The sequence below is a fragment of the Chrysemys picta genome, chromosome 3 (assembly GCF_011386835.1).
Source record: "Chrysemys picta bellii isolate R12L10 chromosome 3, ASM1138683v2, whole genome shotgun sequence".
Lineage (NCBI taxonomy): Eukaryota > Metazoa > Chordata > Testudines > Emydidae > Chrysemys > Chrysemys picta.
Window position 1 is genome coordinate 7437657 of NC_088793.1, and position 18581 is coordinate 7456237.

General features: G+C 54.4%; 1 protein-coding gene across 14 annotated transcripts in view; it reads right to left on the bottom strand.

Annotated features, from left to right (window-relative positions):
• The window catches only part of PTK2B (protein tyrosine kinase 2 beta), a 149436-nt gene that overhangs the window by 6223 nt on the left and 124632 nt on the right, over nt 1-18581 (bottom strand). For 7 of the 14 annotated variants that reach the window (XM_065587434.1, XM_008173904.4, XM_065587435.1 and 4 more), the window contains 16 exons: nt 17283-17400; nt 16754-16793; nt 16406-16452; nt 15775-15828; nt 14913-15010; nt 14171-14255; nt 13514-13614; nt 12743-12858; nt 10164-10264; nt 9766-9855; nt 8691-8895; nt 7939-8047; nt 6222-6287; nt 5074-5199; nt 3174-3320; nt 1019-1054 (listed from right to left, as the gene is read on the bottom strand). In XM_065587434.1, coding sequence (XP_065443506.1) covers nt 1019-1054; nt 3174-3320; nt 5074-5199; nt 6222-6287; nt 7939-8047; nt 8691-8895; nt 9766-9855; nt 10164-10264; nt 12743-12858; nt 13514-13614; nt 14171-14255; nt 14913-15010; nt 15775-15828; nt 16406-16452; nt 16754-16793; nt 17283-17400 — 1539 coding nt within the window. The remainder of the gene's footprint in view (nt 1-1018; nt 1055-3173; nt 3321-5073; nt 5200-6221; nt 6288-7938; nt 8048-8690; nt 8896-9765; nt 9856-10163; nt 10265-12742; nt 12859-13513; nt 13615-14170; nt 14256-14912; nt 15011-15774; nt 15829-16405; nt 16453-16753; nt 16794-17282; nt 17401-18581) is intronic. The other 7 variants (XM_042848863.2, XM_065587436.1, XM_065587437.1 and 4 more) reach the window with 3 other exon arrangements.

Sequence of the window (18581 nt, forward strand, 5' to 3'; positions counted from 1 at the left end):
TGGTGGTTTGGGTTCTGTAGTTTCCGCATCGGAGTGTTGCTCTTTTAAGATACCTGAAAGCATGCTCCACACCTCGTTCCTCTCAGATTTTGGAAGGAACTTCAGATTCTTAAACCTTGGGTCGAGAGCTGTAGCTATCTTTAGAAATCTCACATTGGTACCTTCTTTGCGTTTTGTCAAATCTGCAGTGAAAGTGTTCTTAAAACGAACAACATGCTGGGTCATCATCCGAGACTGTTATAACATGAAATATATGGCAGAACGTGGGTAAAACAGAACAGGAGATATACTATTCTCCCCCAAGGAGTTCAGTCAAAAATTAATTAAAGCATTATTTTTTTAACAAGCCTCATCAGCATGGAAGCATGTCCTGTGGAATGGTGGCCAAAGCATGAAGACACATATGAATGTTTAGCATATCTGGCACATAAATACCTTGCAACGCCGGCTACAACAGTGCCATGCGAACACCTGTTCTCACTTTCAGGTGACGTAAATAAGAAGTGGGCAGCATTATCTCCCGTAAATGTAAACAAACTTGTTTGTCTGAGCGATTGGCTGAACAAGAAGTAGGACTGAGTCGACTTGTAGGCACTAAAGTTTTACATTGTATTGTTTTTTGAGTGCAGTTATGTAACAAAAAAAAGTCTACATTTGTAGGTTGGACTTTCAGGATAAAGAGATTGCACTACGGTACTTGTATTAGGTGAACTGAAAAATACTATTTCTTTTGTTGATCATTTTACAGTGCAAATATTTGTAATAAAAATAATAAATATAAAGTGAGCACTGTACACTTTGTATTCTGTGTTGCAATTTAAATCAATATATTTGAAAATGTAGAAAAACATCCAAAAATAGTTAATAATTTTCAATTGGTATTCTATTGTTTAACAGTGCGATTAATTGCGATTAATTTTTTGAGTTAATCGGGTGAATTAACTGCAATTAATCGACAGCTCTAGTAATAACTAGAAGACAGTTTGGCTCCTATCAGAATTAGCTTTGTGTTACTCACTGGAGGAGAATTGTTGTTCATATAGACCATAGGGTCCTGTAATGGAGAAGAACAAGAAATATGAATAGCACAGAACCAGTGAAACAATTATCTTTATACGTTATAGCTATTGGACTGTCACAGACATGTGGCCCCCGAGGAACTTGAGAGCTGTTATCATTTTGCTGCTCATCTACTTCATGGCTAACCTAAGATCTTCCCAGGCCCTTGAGCTAAGAGAGACTCTCCTTTAGCCATTACCAGTATAGGGCATATGACACACCGTTGAGCAGTTCCAGTGCTGCCCAGCAGAGGGCAGACAAACATATTAGTAGAGCTGGTCTCGAATTTTTTGACTAAGCGACTTTTTGCCAAAAAAGGCAGATTCATCTAAAACAAAAATTTTAGCAGGAAAGAACTGGCTTTGACAAATTTCCTTTTAAAAGAATTGTTGGGAAAAAAGTTTCAAAATTGACAAACTGTCCCGTTTCGACATTTTTCAAAACACAAAGTTCCATTTTTGGTTCAAAATGACTTTTTGCTTAGAGATTTAAGTTACTTTATAGTAAAAAATGTTTTAAATTAAAAATGGTTGAAATTGAAATGAAACATTTTGATAGACCCAAACCGATTTTTTTTTTCTGGATTTTTGGTTCATGAGCAATTTTGAGCTTTCCATTTTCCCTCCCAATTCAGGAGAAGAAGTAGTTTCAAAATCTCGAACATATTCCCAGGACAGAAAAACCACTTCCTGATCAGCACTACACATTAGCCATTTAGTGATTATACTGAATGCTCCATAACAGAGCGTGTTAAGCAGCCAGTTTCACAGTGGAGGAAACCAAAGCTAACCCTGTTTTTATCATGCCCACAGACCTAGACGGCTACACATTAGCCAATGCAATCATTGTATCTAATTTAAAAATATACTACTACCACGGATTAAAACACTATTCCAGGCATTTTCAAAATTCACAGATGTTCCATACTCCAGGGTTCAAAAACTTTTCCAGGAAATTTTCCACAATATTTTTAACCGAGATTCATATCGAAACTATTACAGACATTTTTCATCCCCCCAAAACCAGGTTTTCTTACCAAAAACTGGGGTTTCCACACACACAGAACATTTCTATAACAATTTTGCTACAAATGTTGATTAAAAAGCACACCGTGGAAAATTTAGTAAAGAACAGAAAATGTCCATAGTTTTGACAACCTTTCGTGAGAAGTTTTGGGTTTTGGAAAAAAAAAGGGTGTGGGAAAAATTCCAGCCACCTATAGACACCATAGTACGGTATTCTCTGGTAACGGCCGCAACCTCCAGACTAGATCCGTTATTGGTGTAGACTATTGGATTATTAGTATTTTTAAAATGTATTTAACCCTATAAATCTATCTTAGGTACGTCTATGGCCCTCATTGCTGTAGTATCAGAATATTTCAGTCTTTGATGTATTTGTCCTCACAGCACCCCAGGAGATAGTGCAGTGCTAGTATCTTCATTGTACATATGGGAAACTGAGGCACAGCACAGAGGAGCTAAGTGAATTGCCAAAGGAAGTACGTTGCTAAACAGGAGCTGTGCCTTGGTCTCTAGAGTCCCAGCCCACAGCCCTGACTACTGGACCACCCTAGCAGAGCAATACGCTGATCTAATAGTGACCAGAGCTGGGCTGGAGCCGTATTTTCCATGTCGCCGGAAATTCCGTGATTTCAAAAACTTTTCTGTTCCGATACAGAACAAAAACAAAAAAACAGAGACATTTCCCTTGGAATGAAATTCTGGAAAAAAAAACCAAACCTGTATGGGGTCAATCCAAAAGTTTTGTTTGGTTTTTGACTTTTTAAAACCTTTTATATTATATTAAATACCATTTTAAAGACTGAAAGGAAAAGTCCGTTCAGAACAGAAAAGTGAAACGTTCCCTTCCAAGAATATCGAAGGGAAGATGGACTAGATGACCTCTTGAAGTCCCTGATATTCTATGATTCTAAGACTATGACCTCAGCGGAACGCTCCGATCCGGGGTTATCCCCAAAACAAAATTTCCTCAAACTTGACACATTCCTGGGCAATGTTTTGCTTTTGACGAATTGGCATTTTCCAATGGACAAATGTTCCATCGCAAAACGTCTGGCCGGCTCTCCGGCTGAACCCCCTGGACCCACTCACCAGGGACTTCTCTTCTTGCCTCAGCCACTGATAATCCTCCGCCATCTGCTTCTGCTGCTTGTCGAGCGTTTGCCGCATCTTGGCCCGTTCCATCTCCCACAGCTTCTGTGCCTCCTCCCTGCTAGTGGGCCTGAGGAAGTCCTCCTCCTTGGAGACAGAGGGTGGGCTGTGACTGCGGCAGTCATGGCTCAGGGACTGCCCGCCTCCCGCACGAGCCAGGCACCACTGGAGAACTCAACCCAGAACCCAAGGCAACGGGCCACCCTCTGCCCATATTGACATCCCATCGGAAGCTTGAAACCAAGACCATGTTTATGTCTTTCAATATATTTTCCTTCATTGTATGTGTAGACACTGGTTACTTATTGCAGGGCTGCCCATGCTGGTTTGTTATGGTAGGGTTACTCAGCGAGAGATCTGGGCCCATACTGGTTTGTTATGGTAGGGTTACTCAGTGAGAGATCTGGGCCCATGCTGGTTTGTTATGGTAGGGTTACTCAGCGAGAGATCTGGGCCCATGCTGGTTTGTTATGGTAGAGTTACTCAGTGGGAGATCTGGGCCCATGCTGGTTTGTTATGGTAGAGTTACTCAGTGGGAGATCTGGGCCCATGCTGGTTTGTTATGGTAGGGTTACTCAGCAAGAGATCTGGGCTGTGCATGCTGGTTTGTTATGGTAGGGTTACTCAGTGAGAGATCTGGGCCCATGCTGGTTTGTTATGGTAGGGTTACTCAGTGAGAGATCTGGGCTGCCCATGCTGGTTTGTTATGGTAGGGTTACTCAGCGAGAGATCTGGGCCCATGCTGGTTTGTTATGGTAGGGTTACTCAGCGGGAGATCTGGGCCCATACTGGTTTGTTATGGTAGGGTTACTCAGTGGGAGATCTGGGCCCATGCTGGTTTGTTATGGTAGGGTTACTCAGTGAGAGCTCTGGGCTGCCCATGCTGGTTTGTTATGGTAGGGTTACTCAGCGAGAGATCTGGGCCCATGCTGGTTTGTTATAGTGGGGTTGCTCACGAGTGCTGGGCTATGCACTCTAGTAGGTTATTGTATTTATGTGTATTGTGGTAGCTCACAAAGGCACCAGTCAGTGGTAGGCTCTGTGCGGACACATGCGTGTGGAAGACACAGTCCCTAACATAAGAGCGGCCAGACTGGGTCAGACCAGAGGTCCACCTAGCCCCGTATCCTGTGTTCTGACAGTGGCTGGGGCCAGGTGCCCCAGAGGGAACGAACAGAACAGGGCAGTTATCGAGTGATCCATCCCCTGTCGCCCAGTCGCAGCTTCTGGCAGTCAGAGGTTTAGAGACACCCAGAGCAGACGGTTGCATCCCTGCCCCTCTTGGCTCGTTTGTGGAAAGTCCCTTTAATGAAACTAATGCAGAGAAGGGCCACCAGGGCCTAAGGAACATCTAGCCACTGTGCCTTTCCGAGCTCATCAGCAGTTCGGTCCCAAGTCCCTGGTTGCTGCTGCCCATGTGCCTGGGGCCAGTGGGTGGCCCACCAGGCCGGTGAGACGGTGCTGGCCAGTGCCTTCCAGCAGGCTTGCCTGGGTCCAGCGTACGGCGACACACCTGGGCCGCAGGCAAGGCCGGCACTGAAGGGGTCAATGTCACTTGGGATCAGCTCCAGAGACGGGTCAGGAATTGTTTTTGCATAAGCAGCAGACACTGTAGCACAGCGAAGAACAAAGTCACACGAGACAGCGCCCCCCAGTGAGCCCCCCCGCCCCCCCCGGCTGCCTGCAACACAGTGCCCCCTAGCGCCACGCTGGGGCATTGGGGTCAGCACTGATTGAGGGAGAGCTCCCCCTGCTGGCTTGCACTGCACCTCACCCCGAAGTGCTCCGCTTAACGCTCCCTTTGGATCAAGCAAGGTGGCGAGCAAGCGGCCCGTCTTACCCTCATGCTGTGGCGCTTGAAGACGTTGTGCCGGTTGAGAGGCGGGGTGTGCAGGGAGTTGACTGGCGACTGGTACTCTATGGGGCTAGTGAGCGTAGGCGAGCTGGCGCACAGACCCTCGGGCACCTGTTCGGGGGGAGCAAGAGGCGCCGGGCCCAGATCCAGACACGGACAATTAGCGGCAACAGACAGAGAGGGGCGAAGAGAGCCAGTGACCAGAGCAGGCAGCGCTTCAGAGAGGGACCTTCGCACTGGGGCAGGCGGGTGGGGAGGGTGGCTGCTGGTGGTCCTTCAACAGGAGATTCCCTTCTCCTCCTGCCACCTTGGTATCTCCCCGGCCTCATCCCGCAGTGAAGAGACAAGGGGAGGTCTGGCCTAGTGGTCTGAGCACAGATCTGGGAGCCAGGAACGCCAGGCCTTTACTCTGCTGTCTGCCAAGACCTTGGGCAAGTCAGCTAGGCCTCAGGCATCCAAAACATTGAGGGTCCCAACAGGACAGGCCCACGCCTGAATATTTTGGCCTAACTTTCCGGGGTCCTGAACATCCACAGTTCTCCCACTGACTATGGGTGCTCAGCACCCTCTAGGGTGACCAGATGTCCCAATTTTATAGGGACAGTCCTGATTTTTTGGGTCTTTTTCTTATATAGGCTCCCATTACCCCCCACTCCCTGTCCCGATTTTTCACATTTACTGTCTGGTCACCGTAGCACCCTCTGACAATCAGGGCCTCTGAATACCTTCAGCAGGCAGCAAAGGAGGAAGAAGGTTGGAAACCGTTTTTCTCTCCTAGCCCCCATGTAAAAATCTGTGTGTGCTGGGAGCCAATCGACGTCAATGCCATTCCCCAGGGCGAAAGTCTCTCTTTACGTTTCAGGGCACAAACAGACACCCCGTTAGAGCTGCTTGGCCCCTCTGAACTGCACAGGGCCAAGCCCCAAGAGGCCGGGCGCCTGCTCCGACGTCAGGGGGAGCCGCGGGCGCTCCGCAGCTCTAAGGAGTTGGCTCAGAGTAAGCGACATACAGTAGCTCTCCAGCTATACCCCCAACCGAACTGCAATGGTCTCGTCCCATCAAGCACTGGGAGGTCTCTGCCAGCCAATACCTTGTTGCTTTCGGGCTGGTCAGTAACAGCCACGTGGCCTTACCTGGAACTGCAGCTTGGGAGCTAGTAAGTTGGTCTGGGGAGGCGGCTTGTATTTTGGCCTGCTGGGCTGTGGGAAGACAAGGACACGGGAAGGCACAGGGTGAAGCGATCGCCACGTTAAGAGCATTCGGCCACTGGCAGTGGGCGGAGGAGCAGGGTCGGCCGATGCAAGCCACCGCCCCGGGCGTTACCCGCTGCAAACTCGCAGGTTGGGACCGTTACGAACGTAGCGAGAGGCAGGTCATGAAAACCAACCAGGACGGTACCCGCCCTTTGCCCGTGTGTCTCACAACACAACCAGGCGGACGGATACCCGGCACCCGAGTGCAACGCATTGCATCTGCCTGGGTCTGTGACGGGGGGTATCTGGCATAACGTGATTGCATGTGACTGCCCCCTGAATCATGCAGGGATCCAGATTAGCTCTACAGATAGAAGGATGCAGGGTTTTACCTGTATTCGAGACACAACAAATCCAGCACCTTGGCAGGGGGTTAGACGAGATGACCTTGCAGTCCCTTCTAACCCTACGGGTCTATGAGTCTATATGTCATTAGTAAGGCTACGTTTTAGACACGGGTATTTTTAGGAAAAGTCATGGACAGGTTACAGGCAGTAAACAAAAATTCACGGCCCGTGACCTGTCCATGACTTGTAATATATAGCCCTGACTAAATCTTGGGTGCTCTGGAGGGGGAGACTCCAGGGGGGGGCTCTGGGGCCGGGGACTGTCGCTGATGCTCTGGGGCAGGTGTCAGAGGGCAGCAGGGGATTGCCACTAGTGCTGGGGGGGACGGCGGCACGCAGCGCGGGACCACTGCTGATGCTGGGGGCGGGGTGGCGACACTCAGCCCGGGACTGCCGTTGATGCTGGGGGGAAGGGCGCACGGTGGCCCAAGACTGCCCCAGCAGCGGCCGGTGCGGCTGGCCCAAGAGCCGCCCGAGCTGCTTGGGTAGCCCTGGGGTCAGTCGCACCGGCCGCTGCAGAGTCACAGAGGTCACGTGACTTCCGTGACCTCCATGACAGCCTTGCAGCCTTACCCATAACATGCTAGACTTCATATTTAAAGGGACAGTGTCCGCTTAAAAATCGTGCATTTATTTTAAAAAAGAATGTCTCCTCTCTGTTACTAACCTCAGCCGAGCAAACGGGCTGTATTGTTAGCTGAAGCCACAAGTGCACTTGTCACTTCGCACACCGATAAGAAAGCATATCTCTGCCCCAAACAGCTTGCTGGCTAGGGAAGGCAGGAAACTCAAAAGACGGTGGATGGCAGGGATGGACCACAAGGGTCATGGTGGTTTCGCCATCAGTGACAAGTTTTAAATCAAGATTGGATGGTTTTCTGAAAGATCAGTGGGAGGAAATATTTTGGGGAAATTCTACGGCATATATCGATGATCCCAATGGTCCCTTCTGGCCTTGGAATCTATGAAAAACCGATCCCCATGTATGTGCATTAAGGGGAATAGAACCCATGGACTTCCGGTCTAAAAAAAAAGCACAAGCTTCTGCCTCTTGAGCTAAAGGAGAGATTCCGCTAGAGAACAGGTGTAGTGGACTATTATCCTCTTACGCAGGCCAGCCACTACAGGAGACCACGTTCTCCTCCTGTGAGGGATGTATGCTTCATGGTTGTGGTGGGATGGCAGCCCCATCACAGCCCAGGCGGGAGCTCACCGCTTGTTACAGACACGCTGCTCGGCTCCCTTCTTACCTTTGGAGGGGGGTCCTGGAAAGATGTTGGCTCCATGATTTTGGGAGGCCGGTGACGATTGTTCCTCTCTTGCTCCCTGGCGATGTCCTTCTCCATCAGGTAAATGTCACTACAGGCAGGAGCAAAGGGAAAGGGAAGAGTTCAGCAGTACAGCTTCCTCCGCTACAGAGGAAACGCCAGGCAGTCAGCACTGCAGGGACTTGCTTATGCCAGCAGCCCTGACGAGGTTCCTGCCAGCTACAGCCTCAGCGGAAACCAATGACCATGGCGGAGAGACGGGAAAAGCTGGGGAAAATGGTTGTGAGCATGTCCCACCCTCGCGCCGCCTCTTCCTGCCCCCGCTCCTCCCTCTCCCTCCCAGCGTCTCCTGCCTGCGGGTGGGAGGCGCTGGGGGGGGAGGGAGAGGAGCTGATTGGTGGGGCCCGCTGGTGGGTGCTGAGTTTTTTCCGTGGGTGCTCCAGCCCCAGAGCACCCATGGCGTCAGTGCCTGTGATGGGTTCAGGGTGACTGAACTCTGCGGGTAGAATCAGAGCTCTGGAGAGTTGCCCCCACCCAGGCTGGCAGGCAGCCGTCACCGCAGGGCTCTGGCTAGCCGGTAACGGGCCCTACGGTGCCAGCAATACTGCAGCTGCTGGCAACGAACCTCCGCGGCTCTCCGAGTTACCAGCATCGCTAGCGCCTCCTGACGGATCCATCTGGCTGCCCCAGGCCGTTAGCACCGTGTGATTTTCCTCCCCCCTCCAGCAGCCTACCTCAAGCTGCAGACCAGCTCCTTGAACTTGGGCCTGTCGTTGGGGTCGTAATCCCAGCAGCGCGTCATGAGGGTGTAGAGGATGGGAGGGCAGAGGTCAGGCTTGGGGAGACGGTCGCCCTTCTCCAGCACCCCGATCACGTCTTTGTTCTCCAGCCAGAAGAAGGGCTGCTTGCCGTAGCTCAGGATCTCCCACATGCACACGGCTGGGCGGGCGGGGGACACAAAGCACCGCGTCTCAGGGGTGGCAGGCGTGGCAAGGAGATGGGAAGCGCTCACCAGGCGGGTCTTACAGCAGCGCCGCAGGCTCCCCCCACGCTGCGCTGACGGGCCGGTGATCAGACCCCGATTTGGGGGAGCTGAGTTCAAATCCCTGCTCTGCCACAGACGCCACGTGTGACCCTGGGCAAGTCACTTAGCCTTGCTGTGGCTCAGTTTGCCATCTGAACCATAGGTACTAGCCCTGCTCTGCCTCACAGGGAGGTGGGAGGAAAAACACATTAAAGATTGGGAGATGCGAGACACTACAGAAATGGGGCCGGACAAGTACCTTAGACAGAGCACGTCTGCCGAGGGGTGAGAGTCCAGGTCAGGCTCTGCAGCCCAATGAGTCTCTGTCATGGGGATTCCTGGCCACTAAGAACTGTCCTGAGCACCCCCAACTCTCTGATCAGCTGGTAGCCAGGCTGCATGCTGAGATGCCAGTGGGGGAGGGGTTTGCTGGGGGTGCCATTAGCTCTCCTCATTCAATCTATTTCCCTGCTGTCTCCCCGTGCTTGGAGGAGCCCCACAGACAGGATCTCTTCTCTTGTGCCGAATCTGCACGGATCTCCGATATAACTCCCCCAAAAGGACATCTCTGCTTCCTGCCTGGGCCCTGCCCAGCTCCCGCTACACGCTCTGCTGGCGTAACTCCAGGAGAACGGCACTGAGCTGCTCTGGAGTTACCCATGGGGAACTGAGAGCAGGATTTGGCCCTGGGTATTAGGAAAGACACCGGCCTGAGATCCATATACCGCACCGGACCCTGCCTTGCCCCACGCCGCACCCAGCTCGTAATTCGCAGTCCCGCTCACCAAACATCCACACGTCACTGGCGGACGTGAAGCGACGGAAGTTGATAGACTCTGGCGACATCCACTTGATCGGGAGGCGAGTCACGGAAGCTTGGGGAGCAGAGAAGATGGTCACGGGCCTGCGGCCCCCCTGCTCTTCCAGCTTTGGGCTTCCCACCTCCCCAGCTCTGCCAGTGTCCCACAATCCCAGTCCAGAGCCCCCTTGTTCTCCCTCCCAGTCCTGAGCTCCCCCCATACGCACCCAGCTCTATCAATGCCCCTCAGTCCTGACCCGCAGCCCCTCACTGCTATTCCAACCTCTTGACCTGACACTGCTAATGGTGCACAGTAGCTTTCGGATATGGAGAAAGGTCCCCCAGGTTGGGGCCAGGCCGTTGCAGACGCGAGTTGCCCCTTACCTTTGTAATACTCGTCGTCTTCTATGTACCGGGAGAGACCGAAATCCCCCAGCTTCACACACTCGGAAGAAGCCACCAGGATGTTCCTCACAGCAATGTCCCTGCGGAGACCAGGGAGAGCAAGTTAGTCCCACGGGGACGTGTTGGGCGTCGGCTCTGGCGAGAGCCCCGCCTGGGGTGACCAGGCAATGGGTGAGCTCTGGGGACCCACTTCTCCATCGCCTCGCACCTAGTTGTGCAGAAGGGGCGTGTAGCGGGGTGGTCACCCCAGTCCTGCCCTGAAGGGCTTAAAACAGCCCTGGGAGAGGGCTGTGATGGGGAAAAGCTGGGCTGATTGGGGGAAGCAGCCACAGCTGGCCCTTTTGCTAGAAGGCCAAAAAGGGCACTGGGGCTGCAGAGGGGCATCCCAGAGATAGGCAGAGGTGCTGGTCCTGACCCCCTGGCCGATGATGAGTGGATTACAGACTGTGTCTGCCCCAGGGAGCGGGGGCTAGATGGTGACTGGCAGTAGCCACTGAGGCGAGGTAGGGATAGAGGATGGGGGGGTTCCCCTGGGTAGCGAGACCCAGATTGGGGGTTACTGCTGGGGGCAGAACCCAGACATTAAGGGGCACCGGGGTCCGGGAAGGACACGGGGGCCAGCGGCAGGCGAGACACCGGCCTGCAGAGGGCGCTCTGGGCTGGAAGAGCTAATTCCCAGGACGACCAGCAGGAGGCGCCACACCAGTGAGTCGCCGCCCTACCACAGGGCAGAACAAACGAAGAATTCTGAGCTGCTAGCATTGACGGCAGTCATGTGGCATTGTTTCTGCTCCCTGATTGGACGAGCATCGCTCTTATCCTCAGGAGTGGGGCTTAAAAGCCAACTAGGCTTTGACTCTCCAGGTCTACATTTAACATGTATACCGGCCTAGCTGCATTGGGCTACACCCCGCGCGACATTGCTATGCCGGCAAGACCCCTAGTGTAGACACAGCTACGTAGCTAACATCATTCAGGGAGGCAGTGTTCCTACAGGGGCAGAAAACCTCCTTCTCTCTGTATATGCTGCCTCTACGTGCGGGGCCTAAGCCGGCATGGGTTCTGTAATGTAGATACACCCTAAAGGTAATTTAACATCTCTCATCACAATCCACCATCGAACTGTGGGCAAGGTAGGAACAGTGCGTTCTCAACCCTCTCTCCTCATTTAACAGCCTCTGTAGCGGTGCTCCGGTATGGAATGGGGGAGCCTGCTCCCCTGGCTTCGTCAAGCAGGGCCCCAGCCATCTAAAACAGACTAGCCGCATGATACAGAGACCCCGCAGCAAAGTGGCCCCTGTTCACCTCTTTCCTAAGACCTGACCGACTCACTACACCCAACACACGTCTTACGGGATATTTATCCCTATGGAGTACCATGTAAGACACATACAGAAAGCTCAGAGCCTATCAAGACTCCTAACCATTACAAGGTGAATGGACGGGTAATATTTAAGGAATAATGTATTTATATTGAAAGTCTGATTTGGTGTAGAAATTAGTCCCCAGGGCATAATGTGTCTCCGTGACCCCCCATTCAAGCAAGAGGAAGTTGTCATCTCCCCAGTCGGCCAGCGAGGCCACTCAAGGTTCCATTGTCTACTCTTGCCACTGTCAATGGAAAACCATCATAGACCGGGACAAACAATGGAGATCGCTTACAGGCGGGAAAGAAAGTGCCAGAAGGCTGGGGGTCACCCTGCTTGGGAACAGAAACAAACGGCCATTTTTCAGTAGAACAGAGTGCAGCAAGGCACACTGCCTGCATTCACAGAGAAATCCCCTTTGGGAGCGGGGAACGTGCGTGGACATTTGGATCCTGGTTTCGGTGAAGCCAGCCAGCTCCGCCACGCACTGCACTTTGCGGGGGGAGCCGAATTTATTACCCAGGACAGGTAGCTATTGTTAAGACGCAGGTTCCACGGTTTCCGATGTTATTTCGTGTTGTAACCGGCTGTTTCCATCTCTGTCTCTCGCTTCCTGTTAAATCTTTGTGCTCACTCACACAAACCTACTTTTGGGTTGTTCTAAGCGCGGTGCGGTTCACAGGAGCGGTGGTTTAAAGGAAAACTGGGGTACGCCGCACCTCTGGGTGCAGAGGAATTGGAATTTCTGTGCGGAGCCAGTGTGAGGGGCTGGGTATCCCAGAGGTATGCTTCACAGGAGTCTTGTTAACCTGCAAGGTGACAATAGGACTGGCGGAGCGCAGAGGAGGGCCATTTGGCTGAACGGCTGGTGGTGGCAGGGAGCTGACACCCCGCCACCACACGAAAGACACCCTCTTGCTAGAGGCAGGGGGTAGCAGGTGACTCAGTCCTGGGTACCCCAAGAATAAGCCAGCGCCCTGTAATTTGCCGTCGTCGCTGCAGTCGCTCCCAGGCTCTAACCGTGCGTAGAGCTGAGCGAATCACTGATTTTTTTGGTCTGGTCGCTGAACCAAAAAATTGCGCCCGGCTCTGGCATTTGCATGTGTCACCGGTTCTGCAGCTCTCTGCCAATGTGTCGGCTAGTGCCCGTCGCCGCGGCAACGCCCTCTGATCGCCCTTCCCCCGCTCTACCTGTGCACACAGCTGATGGCCTCCAGGTACGCCAGGGCTTTGCCGATCTGCAGCCCGTACAGGATGAGGGTCAGCACCCTGAGTGAGTTCTTGTTCTGCTCGAGGTAGTGGCCCAGCTGCACGGGGGCGAGAGAGCTGCGGTTAGGGGCAAACCCAGCCGCCGGGGGGGACCCAGGCAGTGCAAGCCAAAGAAACCCGGTTGTGGGGGAGGAGCAGCCGCGCGAGGAAAGAGACGGGAGACAAAGGCGGCCACGACGGGCAGATATCAGAGAAGCTGGAGCCGGTGGGGGGGTCTATTGGGATGAGCGCCTGGGAGTCCCAATGCCTTTCAGCACCATCCAAATCTCTTGAGACTGGTGGGGCCATAATTGTCAGGCCCACCCATTCTGGAGCAGGCAGGAATCATTATTTCTATTTTACGGGTGGGGAAACCGAGGCACAGAGTGGTGAAGTGACTTGCCCCCAAGGTCATTGGCAGCACTGAGGGTGGAACCCGGGCTCCCCGGAATCCAGTCCCCTGTTCTAACCACTAGGCCACACTCCCTCTGGCAGGGGCCAATGGATGAGGGGCATTCTTTACAGCAGCAAGATCTCCATGTCAAGTCAGATTCTCTCCCACCCTCTCCCCACCCAAGAAAGATCATTGCTGCTGAGGAAACGTTGCCTGAGGCACGTTTCCAGCGGCTTCGCTTTCTGATGAGGAACAAGGAGGCCTGCCGTGAAGACCATCCCCCCACTCCCAGGCCCCATGGGTTCGTTTTCCCCCCTCACCTCCCCGTAGGGGTACAGCTCCATGATGATCCAGGTCGGCTCCTCCTCTGTGATGCCGATGAGCTTCACGATGTGGGGGTGGTCCAGCTTCTTCATCAGCACTGCGAGCGAGAGAGACACTGAGGACGGCACGGCCGATGGGGGCGGGCTGAACCGGGGACCGGCAGCAATGGGAACGTGAGCCTCCCCGACCGGAGCGAAAGAAGCAGCCGCCCCGGTAGCTGTGGCAGACTCATGACCGTCTTAGGAGGCCCAGGTGTAACACCGACAGACCCCAGTCGTCAGCGGGCAGGTTCGAACCTGGGGCCTCTGAAGCTGAATGCAGGAGCCCATGAGCTAAAAGCCACGTGGCTCTTAGCTAAGGCTGCAGAGCAGACTCGGTGCCGCTGGCTGGGACACACCCAGAATGTGGGTGGGTTACACAGGCCTCAGAGCAGGACAGAGACCAGCCCTCCCCTAGAGCAGGTGACAATTACCACCTCTGTCTCAGGGCTCTGCCGCCCTGAGCTATCTCCGGCCCCCTGTTGCCCCAATACCCCATGGGCTGCCGGCCCAATGGATCCCCACCAGAGCAATGCAGGATACAGGCAAGAGGCGCCCCCGGGATGGAGGGGGCAGGCTGTCGCCATGGCAAGGGGGAAGCCGGGAGCTACGTACTGGCTTCGCTCATGAACTTCTCCTTGTTCTCGGGGGCGCAGTCCTTCTTGCAGGTCTTCACGGCCACGTTGATCCGCTCCCCTTTCTGGAAGGAGAAGAAAGCGGAGGAGGGGCTTTCAACCTAGGCCTTGATCACGGGGCAACGTCCGGAGGGTGGGGGAATTAGTGCAGTCTGGGGCTAACCAATGGGGCCCGAAGAGCAGCTGAGGGGGTTTGTCAGGAGGAGAGCGCAGGTAGAAAGTGCCTCCAAAGGGGGGATGGAACAACCCTGGGCTGAGAAGAGCCAGGATGAAAGGGAAGCCGGGTTGCAGGGGAAATCCACATCCCTGTGCAGCCGACCTCACGGGAAAGGGTCAGGATTAAGGGGAATCAGGCCCTGGGGGCCCATGGGTCCAGAAGAGAGGACAAAAGCTGAGTGGGGACAACAGGGCTGGGTGAAGAGGACATGATCCAGCGATCCCAGTGGCCGATGGCTGGTGCGTGGGGTATCACTGGACTGAGAAGGTAATAGACTGACAAGACCTAGCCTCAGAAAGGGCTGGACATTAGAGGGGCCTGGCCTATCACAGGGGTGTGCCCACACAGCCACAAGGGGGCGCTGTGGGGCTGGCACTTTGCCACAGCCTTGTCTGTGGCGGGGCTGGCATCTGCCCTGCTGCGCCCACCCCTGCCAGAGCCATGGTGAGGATCGGTGGTGGTGAGGGATTGGGGGGCGGCGGCGGCAAAGAGAAAGCGAACTCACCGGGTTGGTGTAAATGCCCTCGTACACCTCCCCGAAGAAACCTTCCCCCAGGATCCTGCCCAGAGTCACGTCCTCTCGGGAGACCCCGTACTGCTGGGCTGGAGGGACAGAGAAACCAGAGGGATAGGGTTCATTGGTGCCACCAGCTCATCCCAGAGGGCGATGGCTCCAAGGGGCTGGTACATTCGGTGCAACCCCTGTAAAGCCAGCCGCTCTGCCAGGTGTGCAAAACCAGAGTCCACTGAGTGTGACTGATTCTATGGCCAGCCGCACCCCCGTTCCCAGCCCCGGGGGCTCCCAGAGGACGGGGACTGTCCTCGATCTAGACAGAGCCCTCGCTCATCTCCCGCAGGAAAAGCAGAGTCTCTGGGGCTAATGGAACATCCCCCCATGGGGCCTGTTCGGCACAGGTCTTGGAGGGACCGAGTCTATAAAGCATGGGGTGGGGGAAGGCTAACCCCAGGGAGGACAAACGCATGAACCTTTCCATCCACAATCAGTTGGGGGAAGCCAGAGCCGGAGGTTACGGAGAATAGGCCACAGCCAGGGCTGGTGTGAATCAGTGCCACTCCGTCTCCTCTAATGGAGCTATGCCCATTGACACCAGTGACGGATGGAGCCCCCCTCTCTATAACACCCTTCAGACCATGCTCTTAAGGAGCACCTAGTGGGAGGGGCTGATTGACCCCTAGCTCCTCCCCCTCGCAGCTCAGCTCTACCCATCGCTCCACGGTCCTGGCCGACCGGCCAGCCCCTTTCCCCTGGAGCTGGCGTCCCTCCCTCCAGCCGGTGGGTTCTCATGTCTTCAAGGAGAAGCATCTCCAGCCAAAGCAAAGCTGGAGGGGCCAGGCGGGGCACCTACCTCCGGACTTGGGTCTCGAGGCCTCGTCGGGGATTTCAGCATAAATATCCGAATCTAGGGCAAGAAATTCAGCAGTGAAAGCAGCCGCCGCGCCCGGCCTGGGGGGTTGCTTTTAATAAACCAGCGGGTCTGAGACCCCTGCGAGCTGTCCCTGATCCTGGGACAGCATGGCAAGCCCGGGGCCTCCGCCCGCACAGCCCATCCGCGCCGCCCCCTGGCTGTAGGCATGCTGCCGTTTCCGAAGCTGGGCACGGGACCCGCCGCGGTGAATCAGCCCAGGGGTCTGTCTAGGGCAGCGTCCTGCGGCCAGTGGCCAGCACCAGCTGCTGCCAAGGAGACAGGAAGGACCCACATTGGGGCTGCACTAACGGGCTGGTTCCACCCGACTCTGTGACCGTGGGACAGAAAGGAAAAGGAAGCTTGGGGTCCCCCAGTCAGGGGGCAGGAGGTAGAGGGAGGCTGGATCTAGGCCTTTGCCTTGGGCCCGTCTCTAATAAAAGGGAGCTGAGATTATCCCTCCCCTTCCCCAAACACTCCCATCCCTGTTTTCTCCTTCTCCCAGTTGCACCAGCTGGCTTACTCTCCAGTTCCCAGCCGTGGCCGGCTGGTGAGAGGGGTGAATGAAACTCACCCACACTGAAGCTCTCAGTTAATGTGGATCTTCTCTCGTCTATGTGCCTACAGGTGAAAGCATGGGTGAAAACGAGCAAGAGACGAGCTCAGACACCAGCTGTCTTATCCATCCATCCATCCATCTCCTCATTCTTCCATCCACCCACCCCGCTCTAGTATTTCCAACGTGCCTATCCCCAGGGTATCTAAGCCCTGCTCTGAAGCCAGGTGTCCGTGGGATCTCTGAGGACCACACATGGTCAGGGCTTTGGTTTTATGGCCCTTCCTTCCAACCTGGACATCCCGCATTTGTGGCCCCCCTGCCCAGTGGCAATACAGGTGCCTTGAGGGGTTATGTTCTACTTACTGTGGGGGGATCTGTGGCAGGCTCACCCTCTTCTCATTCTCTGTGGGGAAAGGGGGGAAAGGGTCTTTATTGTGCATCTCCTGTCGCCCGCCCTCCTCCCCCAGTTTGGCTGCCAGACTCTGGGGATATCTTAGCCGCCGCTCTCCCATCCCCAGCCATTCTGCCGAGCCTCCGAGGAAGATATGGGACGGAAGGCAGAGTGCAGTCGGAGGGGGTGAAGAGACCACCCCTTCCCCACACACCCAGCAACCTGCATATGAATATCAAGCCGAGACAGCCCGAAACTGCCACTGCCCCCGCCTTTCACCTCAGGATGCCATCTGAGGTTCAACGCCAGCCTCGATCACCAGCGTGGCAAGTTTGGGGGCTGTAAATCAGGGCTGATGGGTGCTGGGAACAGGGGGTTAAGAAAACTCCCTGCACTAAGCCTGGCTCCAGTTTAGGACCTCGGCCCATGGGCATCACAATCCCGCGGCATCTGCTCCCCCTCCGGTCTCCCCAGTGCCTGTGCTCACAGAGAGTCGCTCACCTTTCTTGGGACGGACGATGAGGGATATTTCCTGGTCCCCTTGCAGCCGGCAGTAACCGTCTATGAGATCTGCCATGTTCTCCGCCTCAGCTAGGGAGGAGGTTTTAATAGCCAGGGACTGCGAAACATGAAAGGTGGGGTTGGGCGGGGGGTGAACGTTTGCATCCAGCATCCAGATCTACACCCTCCCAGCTGGACGGGCAACGACTGGACGCTGCCTAGAGACGGAGCCTCTTGAGGCTCCAGGGGCTAGTGTTGAGATGCGCTGCCGTACTGAGCCCACCCCTCTCCCTTCTGGGACACTGGGGTCCAGCGAACCCAAACCACAAGCGACGGGTAAAGGGGTGGACGTGACACACCGGTGCCAGGGTGCGCGTCTAACGTCCCCATTACAGGCTGGAGCTGGGGTCATGTCCACGCCGAAGGGGCAGCAGGAGGTGCAGAATTACACCATGTTACGCCCTCCGAGATGCACCTCTGTATCTGGCCCGATGCAATAATGTCTTTAAAGTACACCCGGGCAAGCCCATTGATTTCAGCGGGGGACAAATCGGGCCCCTAACGTATTGGTCTGGCGCCACCTACAGCTATTGGCCTGCACTCACACCCTATGCTAATAACCGTGTCGGTCCCAGGATATTAAACAAACAGAATTTTGTCCAATAAAAGATATTCTCCCCTCCTCCCCCCCGCCCTTGGTAACATGTGACTGTTCTAGAATCATCGAACCACAGGGCTAGGAGGGACCACCGGGCCATCCAGTGTAACCCTCTGCCAAGACACAGGATTTGTTGTGTCTAAACCATCCAAGGCAGATGGCTCCAGCCTCCTTTTGAAAACCTCCAGTGAAGAAGCTTCCACAACCTCCCCAGGCGTCTGCTCCAGTGTCCTGCTGTTCTTACAGTGAGGGAGTTTTTCCTGAGATTTAATCTAACTCTGCTCTGCTGGAGTTTGACCCCATTGCCTCTTGTCCTGCCCTCCGTGGCAAGAGAGAGCAGCTTTTCTCCATCTTTTCTATGGCCGCCTTTCAAGGATTTGAAGACCGCTCTCATATTCCCCCTTAATCTCCTCTTTTCCAAACTAAACATACCCAGATCCTTCAGCCTTTGCTCGCATGGCTTTCATCCCATCCCTCTGATCATCTTTGTCGCTCGCCTCTGGATCCTTTCCAGTGTCTCTACACCCTTTCTACACAGTGGTGACCAAAACAGGACACAGTTCTCCAGCTGAGACCTACCCAGCGCCGAGTAGAGCGGTACTATCACCGCCCGTGACTTGCATGTTACGCCTCTGTTCATA